The 13,253-nt window shown below is 52.2% G+C and overlaps 3 protein-coding genes across 5 annotated transcripts in view; 1 reads left to right on the top strand and 2 right to left on the bottom strand.

Moving 5' to 3' along the window:
- The window catches only part of RAB6A (RAB6A, member RAS oncogene family), a 39,907-nt gene extending 36,834 nt beyond the window's left edge, over positions 1-3,073 (bottom strand). The window contains exon 1 of one of the 2 annotated variants that reach the window (XM_082277391.1): positions 2,802-3,073. In XM_082277391.1, the coding sequence (XP_082133517.1) occupies positions 2,802-2,871 (70 nt within the window). In that variant the 5' untranslated portion in view covers positions 2,872-3,073. The remainder of the gene's footprint in view (positions 1-2,801) is intronic. The other variant, XM_082277390.1, reaches the window with a different exon arrangement.
- Positions 3,074-6,206: 3,133 nt separating this feature from the next.
- Positions 6,207-11,782, top strand: MRPL48 (mitochondrial ribosomal protein L48). Of its 2 annotated transcripts, XM_082278959.1 has the most exons (9): positions 6,207-6,481; positions 7,244-7,296; positions 7,569-7,606; positions 7,915-8,000; positions 8,612-8,784; positions 9,952-10,054; positions 10,598-10,687; positions 11,329-11,404; positions 11,657-11,782. In XM_082278959.1, exons 1-8 carry the CDS (start codon positions 6,461-6,463, stop codon positions 11,401-11,403), a joined length of 639 nt encoding a protein of 212 aa, XP_082135085.1. In that variant the 5' UTR covers positions 6,207-6,460; the 3' UTR covers position 11,404; positions 11,657-11,782. The 2 variants fall into 2 exon arrangements, with proteins under 2 accessions (XP_082135085.1, XP_082135084.1); XM_082278958.1 differs by lacking the exon at positions 11,657-11,782 and having other exon boundaries at positions 11,329-11,519.
- An 802-nt stretch (positions 11,783-12,584) lies between these two features.
- Positions 12,585-13,172, bottom strand: COA4 (cytochrome c oxidase assembly factor 4 homolog). The gene is made up of 2 exons (XM_082277383.1): positions 13,116-13,172; positions 12,585-12,898 (listed from the first exon to the last, which is right to left on the bottom strand). The coding sequence occupies exon 2, from the start codon at positions 12,890-12,892 to the stop codon at positions 12,644-12,646; it is 249 nt and encodes an 82-aa protein (XP_082133509.1). The 5' UTR covers positions 12,893-12,898; positions 13,116-13,172; the 3' UTR covers positions 12,585-12,643.
- Between the last annotated feature and the right edge of the window lie 81 nt (positions 13,173-13,253).

Genomic DNA, 13,253 nt, shown 5'->3' with positions numbered 1-13,253 from the left:
TGCCTTCTTGCTAGCCAGCCAGTGCTGTATCCCTGTACAAGTTTAAAAAAATAGAGATGGAAAGAGAGGAGGAGATTCTTCTGGCTGGGCACGGATGATGTTGCAGGCTCGTGATGCACCCACAGCACATGCAGCAAGTCCCCAGGCTGGGCCTGGGAGGGGCGTGGGGGACACAAACCCCAGAGACAAGGAGATTTTGGGGATCGAGGAGCGAGGAAAATCAGCATCTTAGCAGGGGAAAGCGCATCTGCAGCTAGTGATGAACAGCACGAGGCAGAGCCACTGCAGTCCATGAGAATGCTGAGGGATACGGCACTGAACTCCCACAATATGGCTGAGGAGAGCGGAGAAAAGCACACACTGCATCCACTGTGCAGTCCCACTTTCAGATGGAAATAAAACACCCAGGGATGCTTCCAGATCTCCCATGGAAGGGCTGCAAAGCCTGCCCAGTAAGGAACTGCAGTTTAGATTCCCTCAGCCACAAGACACACGTTTATAGGCGAGGCTGTGAACAGTCAGCGCAGGTCTGCCAGCAGACAGCTCTGGATGCTGAGGCAGCTAATGGCCATCGCAGCCCTTTGTACCATTTCATTTGTCATCCTGAAGTCCCTGGATGTAAATGAATCCAGAGCACTCAGCCTCCCCACCAGCAGCAAGAGGATATCTTTAATTATGGCCTTCCAACAGGGCAGAGAACCTTTCAGCTAAACAGGAAGCGAATGCAGCAATCCAGTGCAACAGTTGTACAAAGATCTCCTGCGTTATGAAAGCTGCTATCCTAAAAACTTTTATTTCTGCAGCTCCCTTAACCTTCCAGACAAAGAACAACAAGGTGTGAGCAGAGCCCATTCCAGCTCCCTTTTTGCAACACCAGATTCTTCTGCAGTTTTCTCCAAACATTATGAGGGTGTTTATTCTTCCAGGAGCCACTCAGAACGAGAGCTCTGCATCCTTCGGGCAGTAAAAAAAATAAAAAATTACAGGGAATGACATCATGACAGAGACATCTGAAGAGCTTCAATCCAGGAAGGGACGTGTCTCCATCAGAGGCAGACTCACGGAGCGCCGTGTCGGAGCATGCCCACGCTGCAGCACCCGCGGGATGCGCGGACACGGAGCCGGCACGGAGTCATCGCCCAGCATCCCAGACAAAGGCAGGGCTGGAGCCCACCCTGCAGCTGCCAGCCCGGCCCTGGATTCAAATCAGCTCCCACCCAGCACTAAGCCCCAGCTGAGGCAGCAGTAGCACGGCTGGGAATATTCCGTCAGGAGGATTTCGCTGTGCTGTACCCACAGAATCCCTTCTCTCCTCCCTAGGTTTGATGCTATGACTGGGAATTATTCAAAACCTTCCAGTATAAAAACAGATGATTAGCTGAGAAGGAAAAAAAATTGCTAGAGGAAGCAGATATCTGACATTATGTCAGCTAGAAGAGACAAGAAATCCACGTGTAAACCAAGAGCTGCTGAGATTTAAGATCTGCAGCAGGTGCCACAACCTTCCATGGAGGTATTTGAAAAGCTTCACAATATTGAAGCTCAGAAATACAGGTAAACAAACCAAGGATTTTGCAAATGCATTGCTAATATTTAAGATTCCTGTTATCAAATACCGGGGAAAAAATCAACCAAACAAAAACCCAAAAAAACCCCCCAGCATTTTCTACACATGACTCTCATCCAAAATCCTCATAAAATGGCTGGCCAAATAGCACCTTACCAAGCAGATCAGGTGACTTACCCAAAAAATAATAAATAATCAAGTTGAACTTGTGCTCCCCGAATCCCTGATATGAGAAGAGCTGTTTCAACCCCAAAAACACAAAATAAAAAGAGAACGATTCAAGGAACAGACTAAAGGAAATTGACAACGTACAGGTAAATAATTTCAACAGCAGCCTTATCACCAAGCTCATCCACATCTGAGTGAGGAAACACCAACATACAAGTAATTTGGCCCAAAAAAACCCACCAAACCAACAAAAACCAACTAGTGTTTCATCATCTCCTACCACAGGGACCAAAGGTGGCTGAGGGAGCAAATACCCCGCCCTGTGACAGAAAATATTTTTGTACCTATTCATTATGTCAAAGATTGCTCAGCATCTACCCAGGATTACACAAAGCATCTCATAAAGGAGCTTGCTTTTTTTTTTTTTTTTTTTTTTTTCAGAAAACTCTTCCAAGGGAAAGATTTGGAATGCAGTATTGGAGATAGAGGCCTTCTGCTGAGGAAGGAGGAGACATGGGTTGGGGGTTTTTTTCATTCCAAAGACAGGGAAGAAAACCTCACTGACCGAATTAAATATTCAGAGCGTCGCTCTGCCAAGACATAACTCCATTATGGAAAAACGCTGTATGTACACAGAAAACACTGCGGATTGAGACTCCTGCCCCCCAAAAACCAGAGGAGCTGGGATCGAATGAATCAGCAACTGTTTCTGGAGATGGGCTTTAGCGGGTGGGGGGGTTAACCAGAGCTGAACCCCGCGGACCCCCATGAGGCTGGGTGGGTGTCGAGGAGAATGAGGAGGGACTCTCACAGGGGAAGGTGGGCGTCGGGAAGGGTGAGGAGGGGGATCCTCTCAGTCCTCCATGACGGCGGGTGCGTGGGTGTCGGGGAAAATGAGGAGGGGGATCCCATCAGACCCCAAGAGGGTGGGTGGGTGGGTGTCAGGGACCCTCACAAGGCTGTCGGAGAGGATGAGGAGGGGGTCCCTTCGTGCCCCCACGAGGGCGGGCGAGTGTCGGGGTGGGCGTCCCGCCCCGCTGCCGGCCCGAGCCGGGCGGTGACTCACCGCTCTGCTCGCCCAGGAACACCAGCTTGAATTTCCGCAGCGGGTTCCCGAAGTCCCCGCCCGACGACATGATGGAGGAGCCGCCGCCGCCGCCCCGCGCTCGCTCCGCTCCCCGCGGCGGCACCCGCGACCGCTCCCGCTGCTTTCCGCCTCCTCCTGCTTCTCCTCGTCCTCCTCCTCCTCCCCGGCGAAGGCTGCGAGTCCCGGTGAGCTGCCGGTGTCGGTGCCGCCGCTTCGCCCCCCCCCCGCTCTCCCGGAGCCGGCGCTCCGCCCGCCCTGCGCACGCGCTGTGAGCGCTTCCCTCTCCTACGGACCGGGAATGGTTTGGGTTGGGAGGGACGTGGAGAATCATCCCGTTCCACCCCCTGCCATGGGCAGGGACACCTTCCACCAGAACAGGCTGCTCCAAGCCCCATCCAGCCTGGCCTTGGACACTTCCAGGGATCCAGGGATCCAGGGACAGCCACAGCGTCTCTGGGCAGCCTGTGCCAGGGCTTCCCCACCCTCACATCCTCAACATCAGTGTAAGGTCTGAAAGATACACCCAGTCCTTAAAACCAAAGGCTTAATCCTAAACTTATAGAGATATTCCTTTCAGAGGAGCATCCCTGGGGAGCAGATCCCTCACAGAAGGGTGATGTTTCCCAGGGAGGTCAATGATCCTCCCTGCCATCCTTTAACAGTGGCTGAGGGCCCTCCACCTTTTGCTGGAGGGGCCAGCTTTCCCTTCCACTATTTTTTTGCCCATTTTTCCCCATTCTGCCCTCAAAGTTCAGTGGTTTAGGAAGTTCCCAGGTGCATCGTGGCCCCTCCTGTTTAAACCTTGGCTGGGAGATTGTTCCAGAGCATCTCTGCTCTGATAGTCAGGGAAATGGCATCTTCTGCATGTTAGTCCCCCATTTTGAAAGCCTTTCTATTTTTGATAGTTTCATTTATACTCCCTCGATGTGATTAACTGCTTCTCCATGGGTAGTTTTGTTGGTTTTTTTTACCCAGGCCTTGAAGTGCCAGTGAACTAAAAAAAGAAAATGTGTCTTTAATCAAGTGATTAAATTTAAACAAGTTTTAGTAGATATGAGCAGAATCTCCCATGCAGCTCTGCACCCAGCATCTGGGAGCACTTCCACACCGGTTGTGTGGCTGCTCTCCTGCACCACGGAAAAAGGGAACCCAGACTGGCAGAGACTGGTCTGACATTATTTCAAATATTAAATACATATATTGACCTTGTTCCTGTGTCAGGGTGCATTCCAGGATCTTTCCCACGGGTCCCAGGGAAAACAAGGCAGAGGAGGAAATAGGCAAACGAGGTTTTCTTCTAAAGTCTATTTGAACACTTTTTGATTGTTTTCATCATGGGATGAGTCTGAAAAGAAGTGGAGGCAAGGCCAGGGAAGCCTTAAAAAGGAGGAAAAGCTTCCTGGAGGGTTTTTTTGTGTGATAAAGAAAAAGGAAGTCATCGAGTCACCTCAGCTTCTCCATTTAACTATCACAAAAAAAGGTTTGGAAGTTGTGCTGCTGCAACAGGGATTCAGTTTTCTGGCTGTGAAATGATGCAAAAGACAAAAAAAAAGGCACATTCCGGTTGGAACTAAGGGCTGTGTCCTAACAGAGAGCGTGCTCAGCCACCAGAACAAGCTGCCAGGAGCAGCACTATCTTTGTATCCAGGGAAAATCAAGAGCAGGAGCCTTTGTGAGAAAGATGCTTTCACCGAGAGAGGAGTGATCTGCTTCCATAAGGCCATAAGTCACTGGAAACCTATTGACTGCGACGTGCAGGAGACTGAATCCCGTGATTTAACAGTCCCTTTTGGCTTTAAAATGTATCCAGCTATGATAGATGTCAGAGACATTCCTCAGTGGAGAGATGGACTCGTTTCTCATGGAGACACAGAGGACAACAAGTCATTGGGAGGGGGATCCCTACAATCTGTTACTGCTGTACCCCAAACTCAGCCTGGGGCAACACTCCCTCCTCAGCCATGTTTTGTGGGTGGAAGAAAGGTGAGTCCCCAGGAGGTGCAGAGAGAATTAAAGGGTGCAGTCCCACTCCATGGGCACACAGCACTGGAATAAGGGCATGGAATAAGGAGTCATCCTGCACCTGCTCCTAATCCTGGTGCTCATCACAGCTTCCCCTACAAATACAGCACCAGCCAGTCCCCTCCAGTCACAGCAGCCCCTCCTCAGTTTCCTCTGGGGCTTCAAAGATCATGGGAGGAGAAGCCCAGGATTCCTGGAGTGGGACTGCCAGCTTTAACCCAGCTCAGACTCCTGCAGTGCTCCTTAGTCAAGTGTCATTCCCAAGCTGGCCCTGCCTGGGGCTCGCCAGGTGGGATCAAAGGGCAGGATAACATCCACGTGGGCAGTTCTGTCCCATCTCAGGAGCACCAGGAAAACACAGCTTGGAGCTGGGAACACGTGTCCTTGCATTGCGGAGCAGAGAGCAAAGGTGCCGTGGATCCCCTCTGCCCTCTCGATGTGCCGGGCAGGTGGAGACACAAACCTTGTCCTTTCACATTCCTTCTGTCCCCTCTGTGCCCCAGGGCAGAAGGGATGAACATCAGGGGTGTCACATGTGTGTCTGGAGCTCCAGGCACTCCAGGCAGGAGGGGCTGGATCACAGAGCAGGAAATGAACTTGCCACGTGGATGAACTGGAGGGAGAAAGTCCATCAGGAGCTCTGACAGCTCCAGCAAGAGCAATTGGAGCAGCCATCAGTCAGCAGAGCAGGAAATCCTGACACAAAATCCAGCTGCCAGGCAGGGAACGGCTCCGAGAAGGGGGCTCAGGGATGTGGGCTCCAGAGTGAGCATCTGCCATGGAAAAAGGGGGAAACTGGAGCCAGACTGGAGAGAAGGGAGCTAGGAGGAGGGAAGAGAGCCTGTGGGAAATTAAGGTTTGTGTGGCATTTTGAGGCAGTTTGGCACGGGATGGGTTTTCCTGAGCCAATTCCAGACTGACAGGCCTGGGGAGCACAGGACCACAGGCCCATCTCTTCCCAGGCAGACCCCCTGCCCGGCTCCTCTCCCACTGGGAAATCAGGAAGGACGTCCCCGCCAGCCCAACCTTCCTACGCTTAGGATTTGGTGATTGTAGATAATTTTTTTTTAAGTGATACTAAAAGCCTAAGTAAATGGCCGCCGTGACGCCACACTCAAGGTGGCCACTGCACCCGGCGGGGGCGGGGCCCGGGAGCGAGCCCAGCACTGCCACGTGGCTATGCCACACTCAACATGGCCGCCGCGCCGTGATGGACGTGTCTTGTGGCCAATCAGTGTGCGAGGACGGGCGGAGGGCGGGCCGTGACTGGCGGGGCCCGCGGTGATAGGCGCAAGGCAGGGTGCACTGTGCAGCCGTTGCCGTGTGGCGGCGCTGCCCGCTGCGTGTGGGAGGCAAGAACGAGGTGTCCGCCATTACTGCCCGCACCCCCGCGCCCTCCCCGCCGCCTCCTTTAGGACACCAGGGCCCAGCCGGTACCACGGGTTGTCCCAAAGTTATTGCCTACGGGAGTTCTCGGGGGTCTGTCCGAGAGTTAGAGCTTCCGGGAGGCATCGGTGGGCGGAACGCGGGGAGGGAGCCGCGGGACCGGGGGAGCCGATTGGGGGCGTACCGAGGCACTGTGGGGGAACGGTTTGAGCGATGGACCGCGGCGCCGGATGATGGCGGCGATTCCGAAGGTACCGGGGATAGCCACCGGGAAGGGGAGTGGGAACGGGGAAGGACGGGGGGACACAGGGAAGGGGAGGAACAGGAACGGAGGAATAGCCTTGGTCCTTGAGACAGCTGAGACAGCCCCAGCCCTGCTGCTGGAGGCCTTGATCCGGCCCTGGTTTGGTTTCGGAAGGACGTGTGTGTGTGCGTGTGTGTGTGGGGGGGTGATCCTGAAGGGATCCAGACATCGAGATCGTGCCCTGGATCTGTCTTGGTGCTCCTGGACCAGGGGCAGAGATACCCACTCACCCCTGCTCCCCATCCTCACACACCTAGAGGTCACCCCAACTCTGTTAGAACCCTCGTCTCCTGGTCCTTGGCAGATCCCTGTCCCTCTACATTGGGACATTTGGGACATCGGCATTTATCCCCCCATCCTGGTTTGGCGAAAGCAAAGCTCTTTGCCGGATGGATGAACTGTTTCCCTCCATCCGTGTGGAGGTGGGACAAGCACGAGGGTGTTCACAGGCTATCCAACCACGTCCGTGAGAGCATTGGATAGTCCAAACGCTCCTGGAGCTCTGGCAGCCTTGGGGCTGTGCCCATTCCCTGAGGAGCCTGGGCAGTGCCCCATCTGGGGGGAAGAACCTTTTCCTAAATCCAACCTAAAGCTCCGTTGATGCAGCTCCAGCTGTTCCCTCGGGCCCTATCCTAGAGCTGTAGTAACTGGAGGTGTTGGTGAAACTGCTCCGAGGATCTGCCACGCTGTTGTGTTTTAACCACTGCAGGTGCTGTGCTCAGAGAAGGGAGTGTTGCTCAGGCAGGTGCTTGCCCTCAGCAGGTGAGAAAACATACACGACCAAAAACTTGCCTTTTTTTTTTTTTTTTTGCCAAATCTTCTAATAGTGGAGGTAGGACTTGGAGCTGGGAGCTGAAAGGGCTGTGGGATGGGAAGAAGGGGAAGTCTTTGTGCTTATGGGATCAGGCCGTGCCTTAGCAAGAGCATTTGCAAAAGGACATTGGCCACATATTTCCCATAGGTCAGGGAAACCAGAGTTGTTAATCATTATCTTGTTTCCTACAGATTTTTAATCATTATCTTGTTTCCTACAGAGCAGCAACACCCAGACAAAACCGTCTATGTGCTGCAGGTAAGGTCTGTTGTCAGTCCAGTTTTGAGGCAAAAATTCACTTCCCTCAAATAAATATTAAACATTGGAGCATTTGTGTTTAACTTTGGGGGTTTTAGCCAATTTTGAACTGGTTAAATAACCTGAGCAGGTGTTCTTCCACTTCCATATGGTTTTTTCTAACATTTTCTTCTTTTTTGCCCTGTTCTTGGCTAAGCAACTGGCACCAGCCATGGTGTTCTGTAACATCAGTATGGGTTTGGGGCTCTCAGAGCACCTGCAGATCTTTGTTTGCAGCTGGAAACATGTTTGCTCTGCTTTCACTTAAGGTGATGCACTCCTGAGTTGCCACAGATCCTACAGATCCCGACCTACACATGGAATTGGGAAGTTTAAATACCTGCTCCCAAAGGAGGTAGGCAAAAGGACTTCCTTCTGTGCTTGCTTTCCCAAGGTAGTCCTGAAGCATATGGAAGGCCAGGCTGGACGGGGTTTGGAGAAACCTGGGATAGTGGGAGGTGTCCCTGCCCATGGCAGGGGTTGGAATGGGATGAGATTTAAGGTCCCTTCCAATCCAAACTATTTGATGATTCCATGAAGTACCCACTCACCACACTGCAGAAATGCTTCATTTTGGCCAGTACATTCCTGTGGAAGTTAGTGAGTAGCTTTGGAAGGGAGGAACCTCTTCCTGATGTTGAATTTAACACCTAAACTATTCCAGAATATTGTGAGCAGGTCTTATTTGCATGTAACCTTTTCACGCTCCCTGAGACTTGGAAAGACATCCATTTGTGTGGAAGGAGGAAACAACAACAAGTCAGCTGCCTTTTAGGCAGGAACTGAAATAAACAGCAGGTTTATTTCTACTGGTTTTATTCCTTTCTTTCTTCCTCTGGAAGAAACTAATCACAGCGTGAGTGTGTTTTCCGTGTGATGCCATCCAAGAGCCGAACTTTTATTCCCAGCATGGTTCAAACCAGATACTTTCTATTTTATTTTATTGTATTTTCTTTTGGAAAACAGGTTCCAAAGAGGAGAAAGGAAAAGGTGCAGATGAAAGAGATCAGTGCTGGCACTGAGTACCAGTATGGAGATGTCAACATCCAGATGACTTCCTATGATCTGTGCCTGGTGGAGCATTTTGCTCAGTATGTCCATAGACTCTGCAACCGGCTCTCAGTCCGGGTCAATGAGAGGTAGGGGAAAATCTGTCCCTCTGGATTATGACCACCTGCAGATCAGGGCACACTCCAGTCACCCTGAGAGATTCCCATTCAGATGTAAATCCAAATCTCTCACCTTCCCTGTGGTCTCTTTTTGTGTGTCTGTACAATTTTGGATGGTGTATTCATGACAGGAAGGCTGAAATGGAGTTTTTCAGGCACTGACTTGAGCAGATTCCAAGGAAAAAATAGCTGTTACATTTCCTTCCTCTGAGGAAAAGGCTTTAAGCCTGTGGGTGCAGAGCCTGGGAGTTGCTGACATTTGCTGCTGGTTTTCCTTCCTGGTCTGTGATCCAGGCTCTGCACATCACCCTGGTTATACAAACTGGGATGAGCTTGGGAAAGCCCTGAAGGTGCTGGGTGAGCTTCCTGCTACTTCAGTTTAGGAGGAGAGGATGCTTCAGGAGCATCCTAGATCTCCAAAACAGGCGTATCCCAACAGCCACTCCCCTGGTTTTAATCCCCGAGGAATGTGAGGCAGCATCTTGGTGCCTGAAGTGCTCTCAGGGAGCTGCAGGCACTGGGGAGAGCACTGAGGGAATAAAACCAGTGGTGACTCTCTAAAATGTGTATTTTCACTTGTACCCTCTGAGGTTGGATGTGGTTCAGTGTATAGAGAAAGAAAGGATTTGCCCTTCAGACTGGAAATTGAGGGGAAAAGGTGGGCAGGAGGATGGAGCTTGGATGTAGCTGTGGGAATAGGGATGAGGAGGCTGAGGTCTCTGAGTATGGGGCAGAGTCTGATCCACTCCCAGTCACATTCCCATTAAATCTGAGGTGTAAACAATGTATTTTGAGTGGTGCATTGCAGCAGCAGTTTCTAGCTCTGTCCCAAAAGACAAAATAAGTCAGAACTCTTGCTTTCCTTGAATTATGAAGAAGTTAAAAGTTCTCAGGCTGGTGTTCAGAGCTAATCCAGGTTTTTGCTGGCAGCAATGCTGCAGAGCTTCCCCCTTATCTCCTTCCAGCAAAACAGCCGGCCTCTACCAGTGTCTGATTTGTAAGATACGTCCTTTGCATAATTAATTTCCCATGAAAAGTTAATCTCCTTTCCCATTCTCTGCTGTGGAGGTTGATTCATCCCTGTAAAGTAGTGCAGATATCCTGCCTGTCCTAAGCACTGCCCTCTGGCTTTTGCAGCTATGCCATGCCCACCAAAACCAATGAGGTGCTGTTCCTGGAAGAGAGGGGATCCAAAATGCAGCTGGATGCAGTCCTGACCACCCACCAGAGGGTTGTCCAGGTAGGAACTGGGATTTGCTGACAGCGCTGGGCCTCTCCTGCAGCACTTCCCATCACAGGCTCCCCAAACCCCTCGAACATTTAACAGATGAAAGGCATCATTTGGGCATAAATGGAAGCAAAAAGTCTAATTACATTTTCTGCTGAGTGTTGCTCCTGAACTAGAAGCCCAGGAGGGTTTCCTGGCTCTGTTTTTCAGGCAGAAGATTTAAGATCTATTTTCTGCAGAATAATTGATATGAGGGGTAGAAAAGTCATGTTTAGGGATGAGTCATCAGAGAAACTCACAGCGTTAGATGGGATATTGGGCAGGAATTGTTCCCTGGGAGGGTGGGCAGGCCCTGGCACAGGTGCCCAGAGCAGCTGTGGCTGCCCCATCCCTGGGGGTGTTCAAGGCCAGGCTGGACGGGGCTTGGAGCAACCTGGGATAGTGGAAGGGGTCCCTGCCCATGGCAGGGGGTGGGACTGGATGAGCTTTAAGGTCCCTTCCAACCCAGACTATCCCGGGAGTGTTCTCCTGCAGCTCTGTCATTTCTGCTTTCAGATCCGTGGTTTGAGTTCAACGTTTGCTCCCATACTCCTGGAAATCATTCAGAGTAACCAGCCTGAGGGGGTCCATCTGTTAGTGAAACAGGTACATTTACATTTCCCAGTGCCTTTCCCTTTAGGAAGCAGAGATGATCCATGCCATGAATTTGCTTTGCGAGCACAAACCTGGTCCCGAGCCTACTGTCTGCTCTAGACTTGGGGATACCAAGAATCCCCAAGAGCCAGGCAATCCCTGATCCATGAAAATCCATTGCTCCTAATTCTCAGTAAGTGTTTCATTTCCCATTTAGCCTTCTCTAATTAGTGCCACAGGAAGTGCCTTCCCAGCCCCTCCCATGGATCCGTAGGAAAGGGCAGTTGCAGGTTCCTTTCCTTTGCTGCCACAGATTCCCTGTGAGCCTTAAGGAAACATTTCACTTCAGCAGTGCTTCTCCACCTCTTCTCTGGGAATCCCCAGGAACATCATGGAGCAGTTGATAGCAAGGCTGGGACTGGAATCCCAAATGCTATGCCCTGCTTTGATGGAATTCGCTCCAGGAGGAGCATTCAGCTTGTTTTCTGTTGGAAGCCCAATGGTTTTCCAGCACTGAGTGACTTCCCACTGGGGCTTTCCACTCCCTGGGTGCAGTGGGCATTTAAGCCTTTAGTTTTTCCACTCTCGAGTGGTTGTCTTTGGGAAAGGGTTTGCATGATCCTCACTTGTGGTGGTTTTCCCTCCCTCTGTAGCACACGGAAGCCGATTTCAAGAGCCGACTGAAGTCTCGACCACAGCTGGAAGAGCTGCTGGCACAGATGTCCTGAGGTGAGGAACAAGGTGCCATCCATGGGCTGTTCCAGCCTCCAGAGGGTGCTTCCTATGCTTCCTACTGATCACTCGGTGAATTGGAAGGAATTCCCAGTGCCAGCAACCAGCTTGTCCCAATAAAAAAAATAATGCATTTGTATCTGACTGGTTTGTACTGGGAGCAAAGGTGCCACAATGGAATGTGGGTTTGCTTTCCTTCAGTTCTTTTTTTTTTTTTTTTTTAATACCTGCCTATTTTCCTTTTGATAGGTGGGGGTTTCTGCAGAAATCTCTGCGAGTGAATAATGCTGTGCTACAACAATCCCAGGAATTGTTACAACCAAATTTGATGGATGCCAAGAGAAACTGTGCCAGAAACTGGTTTGTTTGGAGGCTTTTTCTCCCCCTTTCTAAGGAGTGGCTCGTGAAAAAGACAGAAAGTAACTCATTCATTTACATTCTCCCCCAAACCGGGGCTGTCCAGGTGTTGCTTGTGCTTCCATGCCCGCTGTGATTTTTGGCCAGCAGTGCTGGAACCCACAGCCCTGGCAAATAGCCTGGAATGTTCCTTCTGGCAAAAGCCATGGGTACTCTTTCTCTTGGCTTATTTGCCAGTAAGTGGTGGTCAGATGAGAATCCATTTTTCTCCCATTCCAAATTTTTCTGTGGCTTCCCAGGAGATAAATCCCCTCCCCAAAAATCCCATCCTGTGGGACATGAGGTTATCACTACTGACAAAAGCCTTAGGATGGCACAGAGAACTGTTCTGGAGCCAAGACTCAGCCTGAGTGCTGTGAATGCTCCTGGATTGGGGTATTTTGGGCCAGAAATCCACAACCATAGAATCATTTTGGCTGGAAATGACCTCTGGAATCATTGAGCCCAAGCTGTGCCCAATCCCCACCTTGTCACCAGCCCAGAGCAGTGAGTGCCACATCCCGTCTTTCTTGGACACCTCCAGGGATGGGGACTCTAAACCTCCCTGGGCAGCCCCTGACAATGTTTAACACCCCCTTCCGTTAAGAAATTCCTCCTGATGTCCAACCTGAACCTACCGTGGCACAGCTTGACGCTGTATCCTCCAAACCCGCCCCCCCCCCCCCCCCCCAACTTCCAGTTCTGCCACTGGCACAGATGAAGCCGAGGGATGACAGATTCCAGATTTAATTTCCCAACAATTCCCCACGGATTCCCCAGCACCAGAAAGGGGGCGAAGGGCGCAGCCGCCCGCATTCCTGTGGCACGGTCCGGGCGGTGTCAGTCCGTGGGCTGGGCTGGGCTCGCTCCGCGCTCCCGCTGCTGCCGCCGGGCCATGCAGGCCCCGAAGGCGCGGAGCTGCTCCTGGCAGTGCCGCCAGTCCTGCCGCTCCGCCATGCACTCCTGCAGCTGCCGGTGCTGCTCCAGGCAGCCGGTCCGCGCGATCATGGCATCCAGGGGATCCTCGCCCTCCTCAGCCTCGCCCTGCGCCGCCGCCGCGCGGCTCCAGGCGTGCCCGGCCTTCGCCATGGAGAGCTGGGCACGAGGGAGGTGGCCGTGTCTTTTGGGGGGCTCAGCAGCCTCTCCGTGCACCCTCCCCGTACACCTTACCCCAGCCACGGGTGCCCACCACCTCCTCAACCCCCACCCTTCACCTCCCAAGGGTCCCCGCTCCCCCACAGATGTCCAGCACCCTCCACAACCCCGACCCCACCCACGGGTGGCCGCCCCCCCCACTAAACACCCCCCGTACCAGCGCAGCGCGGCCCCTTTAAGGCGGGAGCCCGGCACGGCACTTCCGGGGCATGGCGTGACCGCGGCGGCGCTCGTTGATTGGCGGGTTTCTTCCCGTTCCGGTCGCGCGACGGTCGACGGGAAGTAAGGAGGCGGA

Source organism: Coloeus monedula, assembly GCF_965178545.1.
Source record: "Coloeus monedula genome assembly, chromosome: 3".
NCBI lineage: Eukaryota > Metazoa > Chordata > Aves > Passeriformes > Corvidae > Coloeus > Coloeus monedula.
Note: the sequence above shows the minus strand (reverse complement) of the source record. Positions and strands in the feature narration are given on the sequence as shown.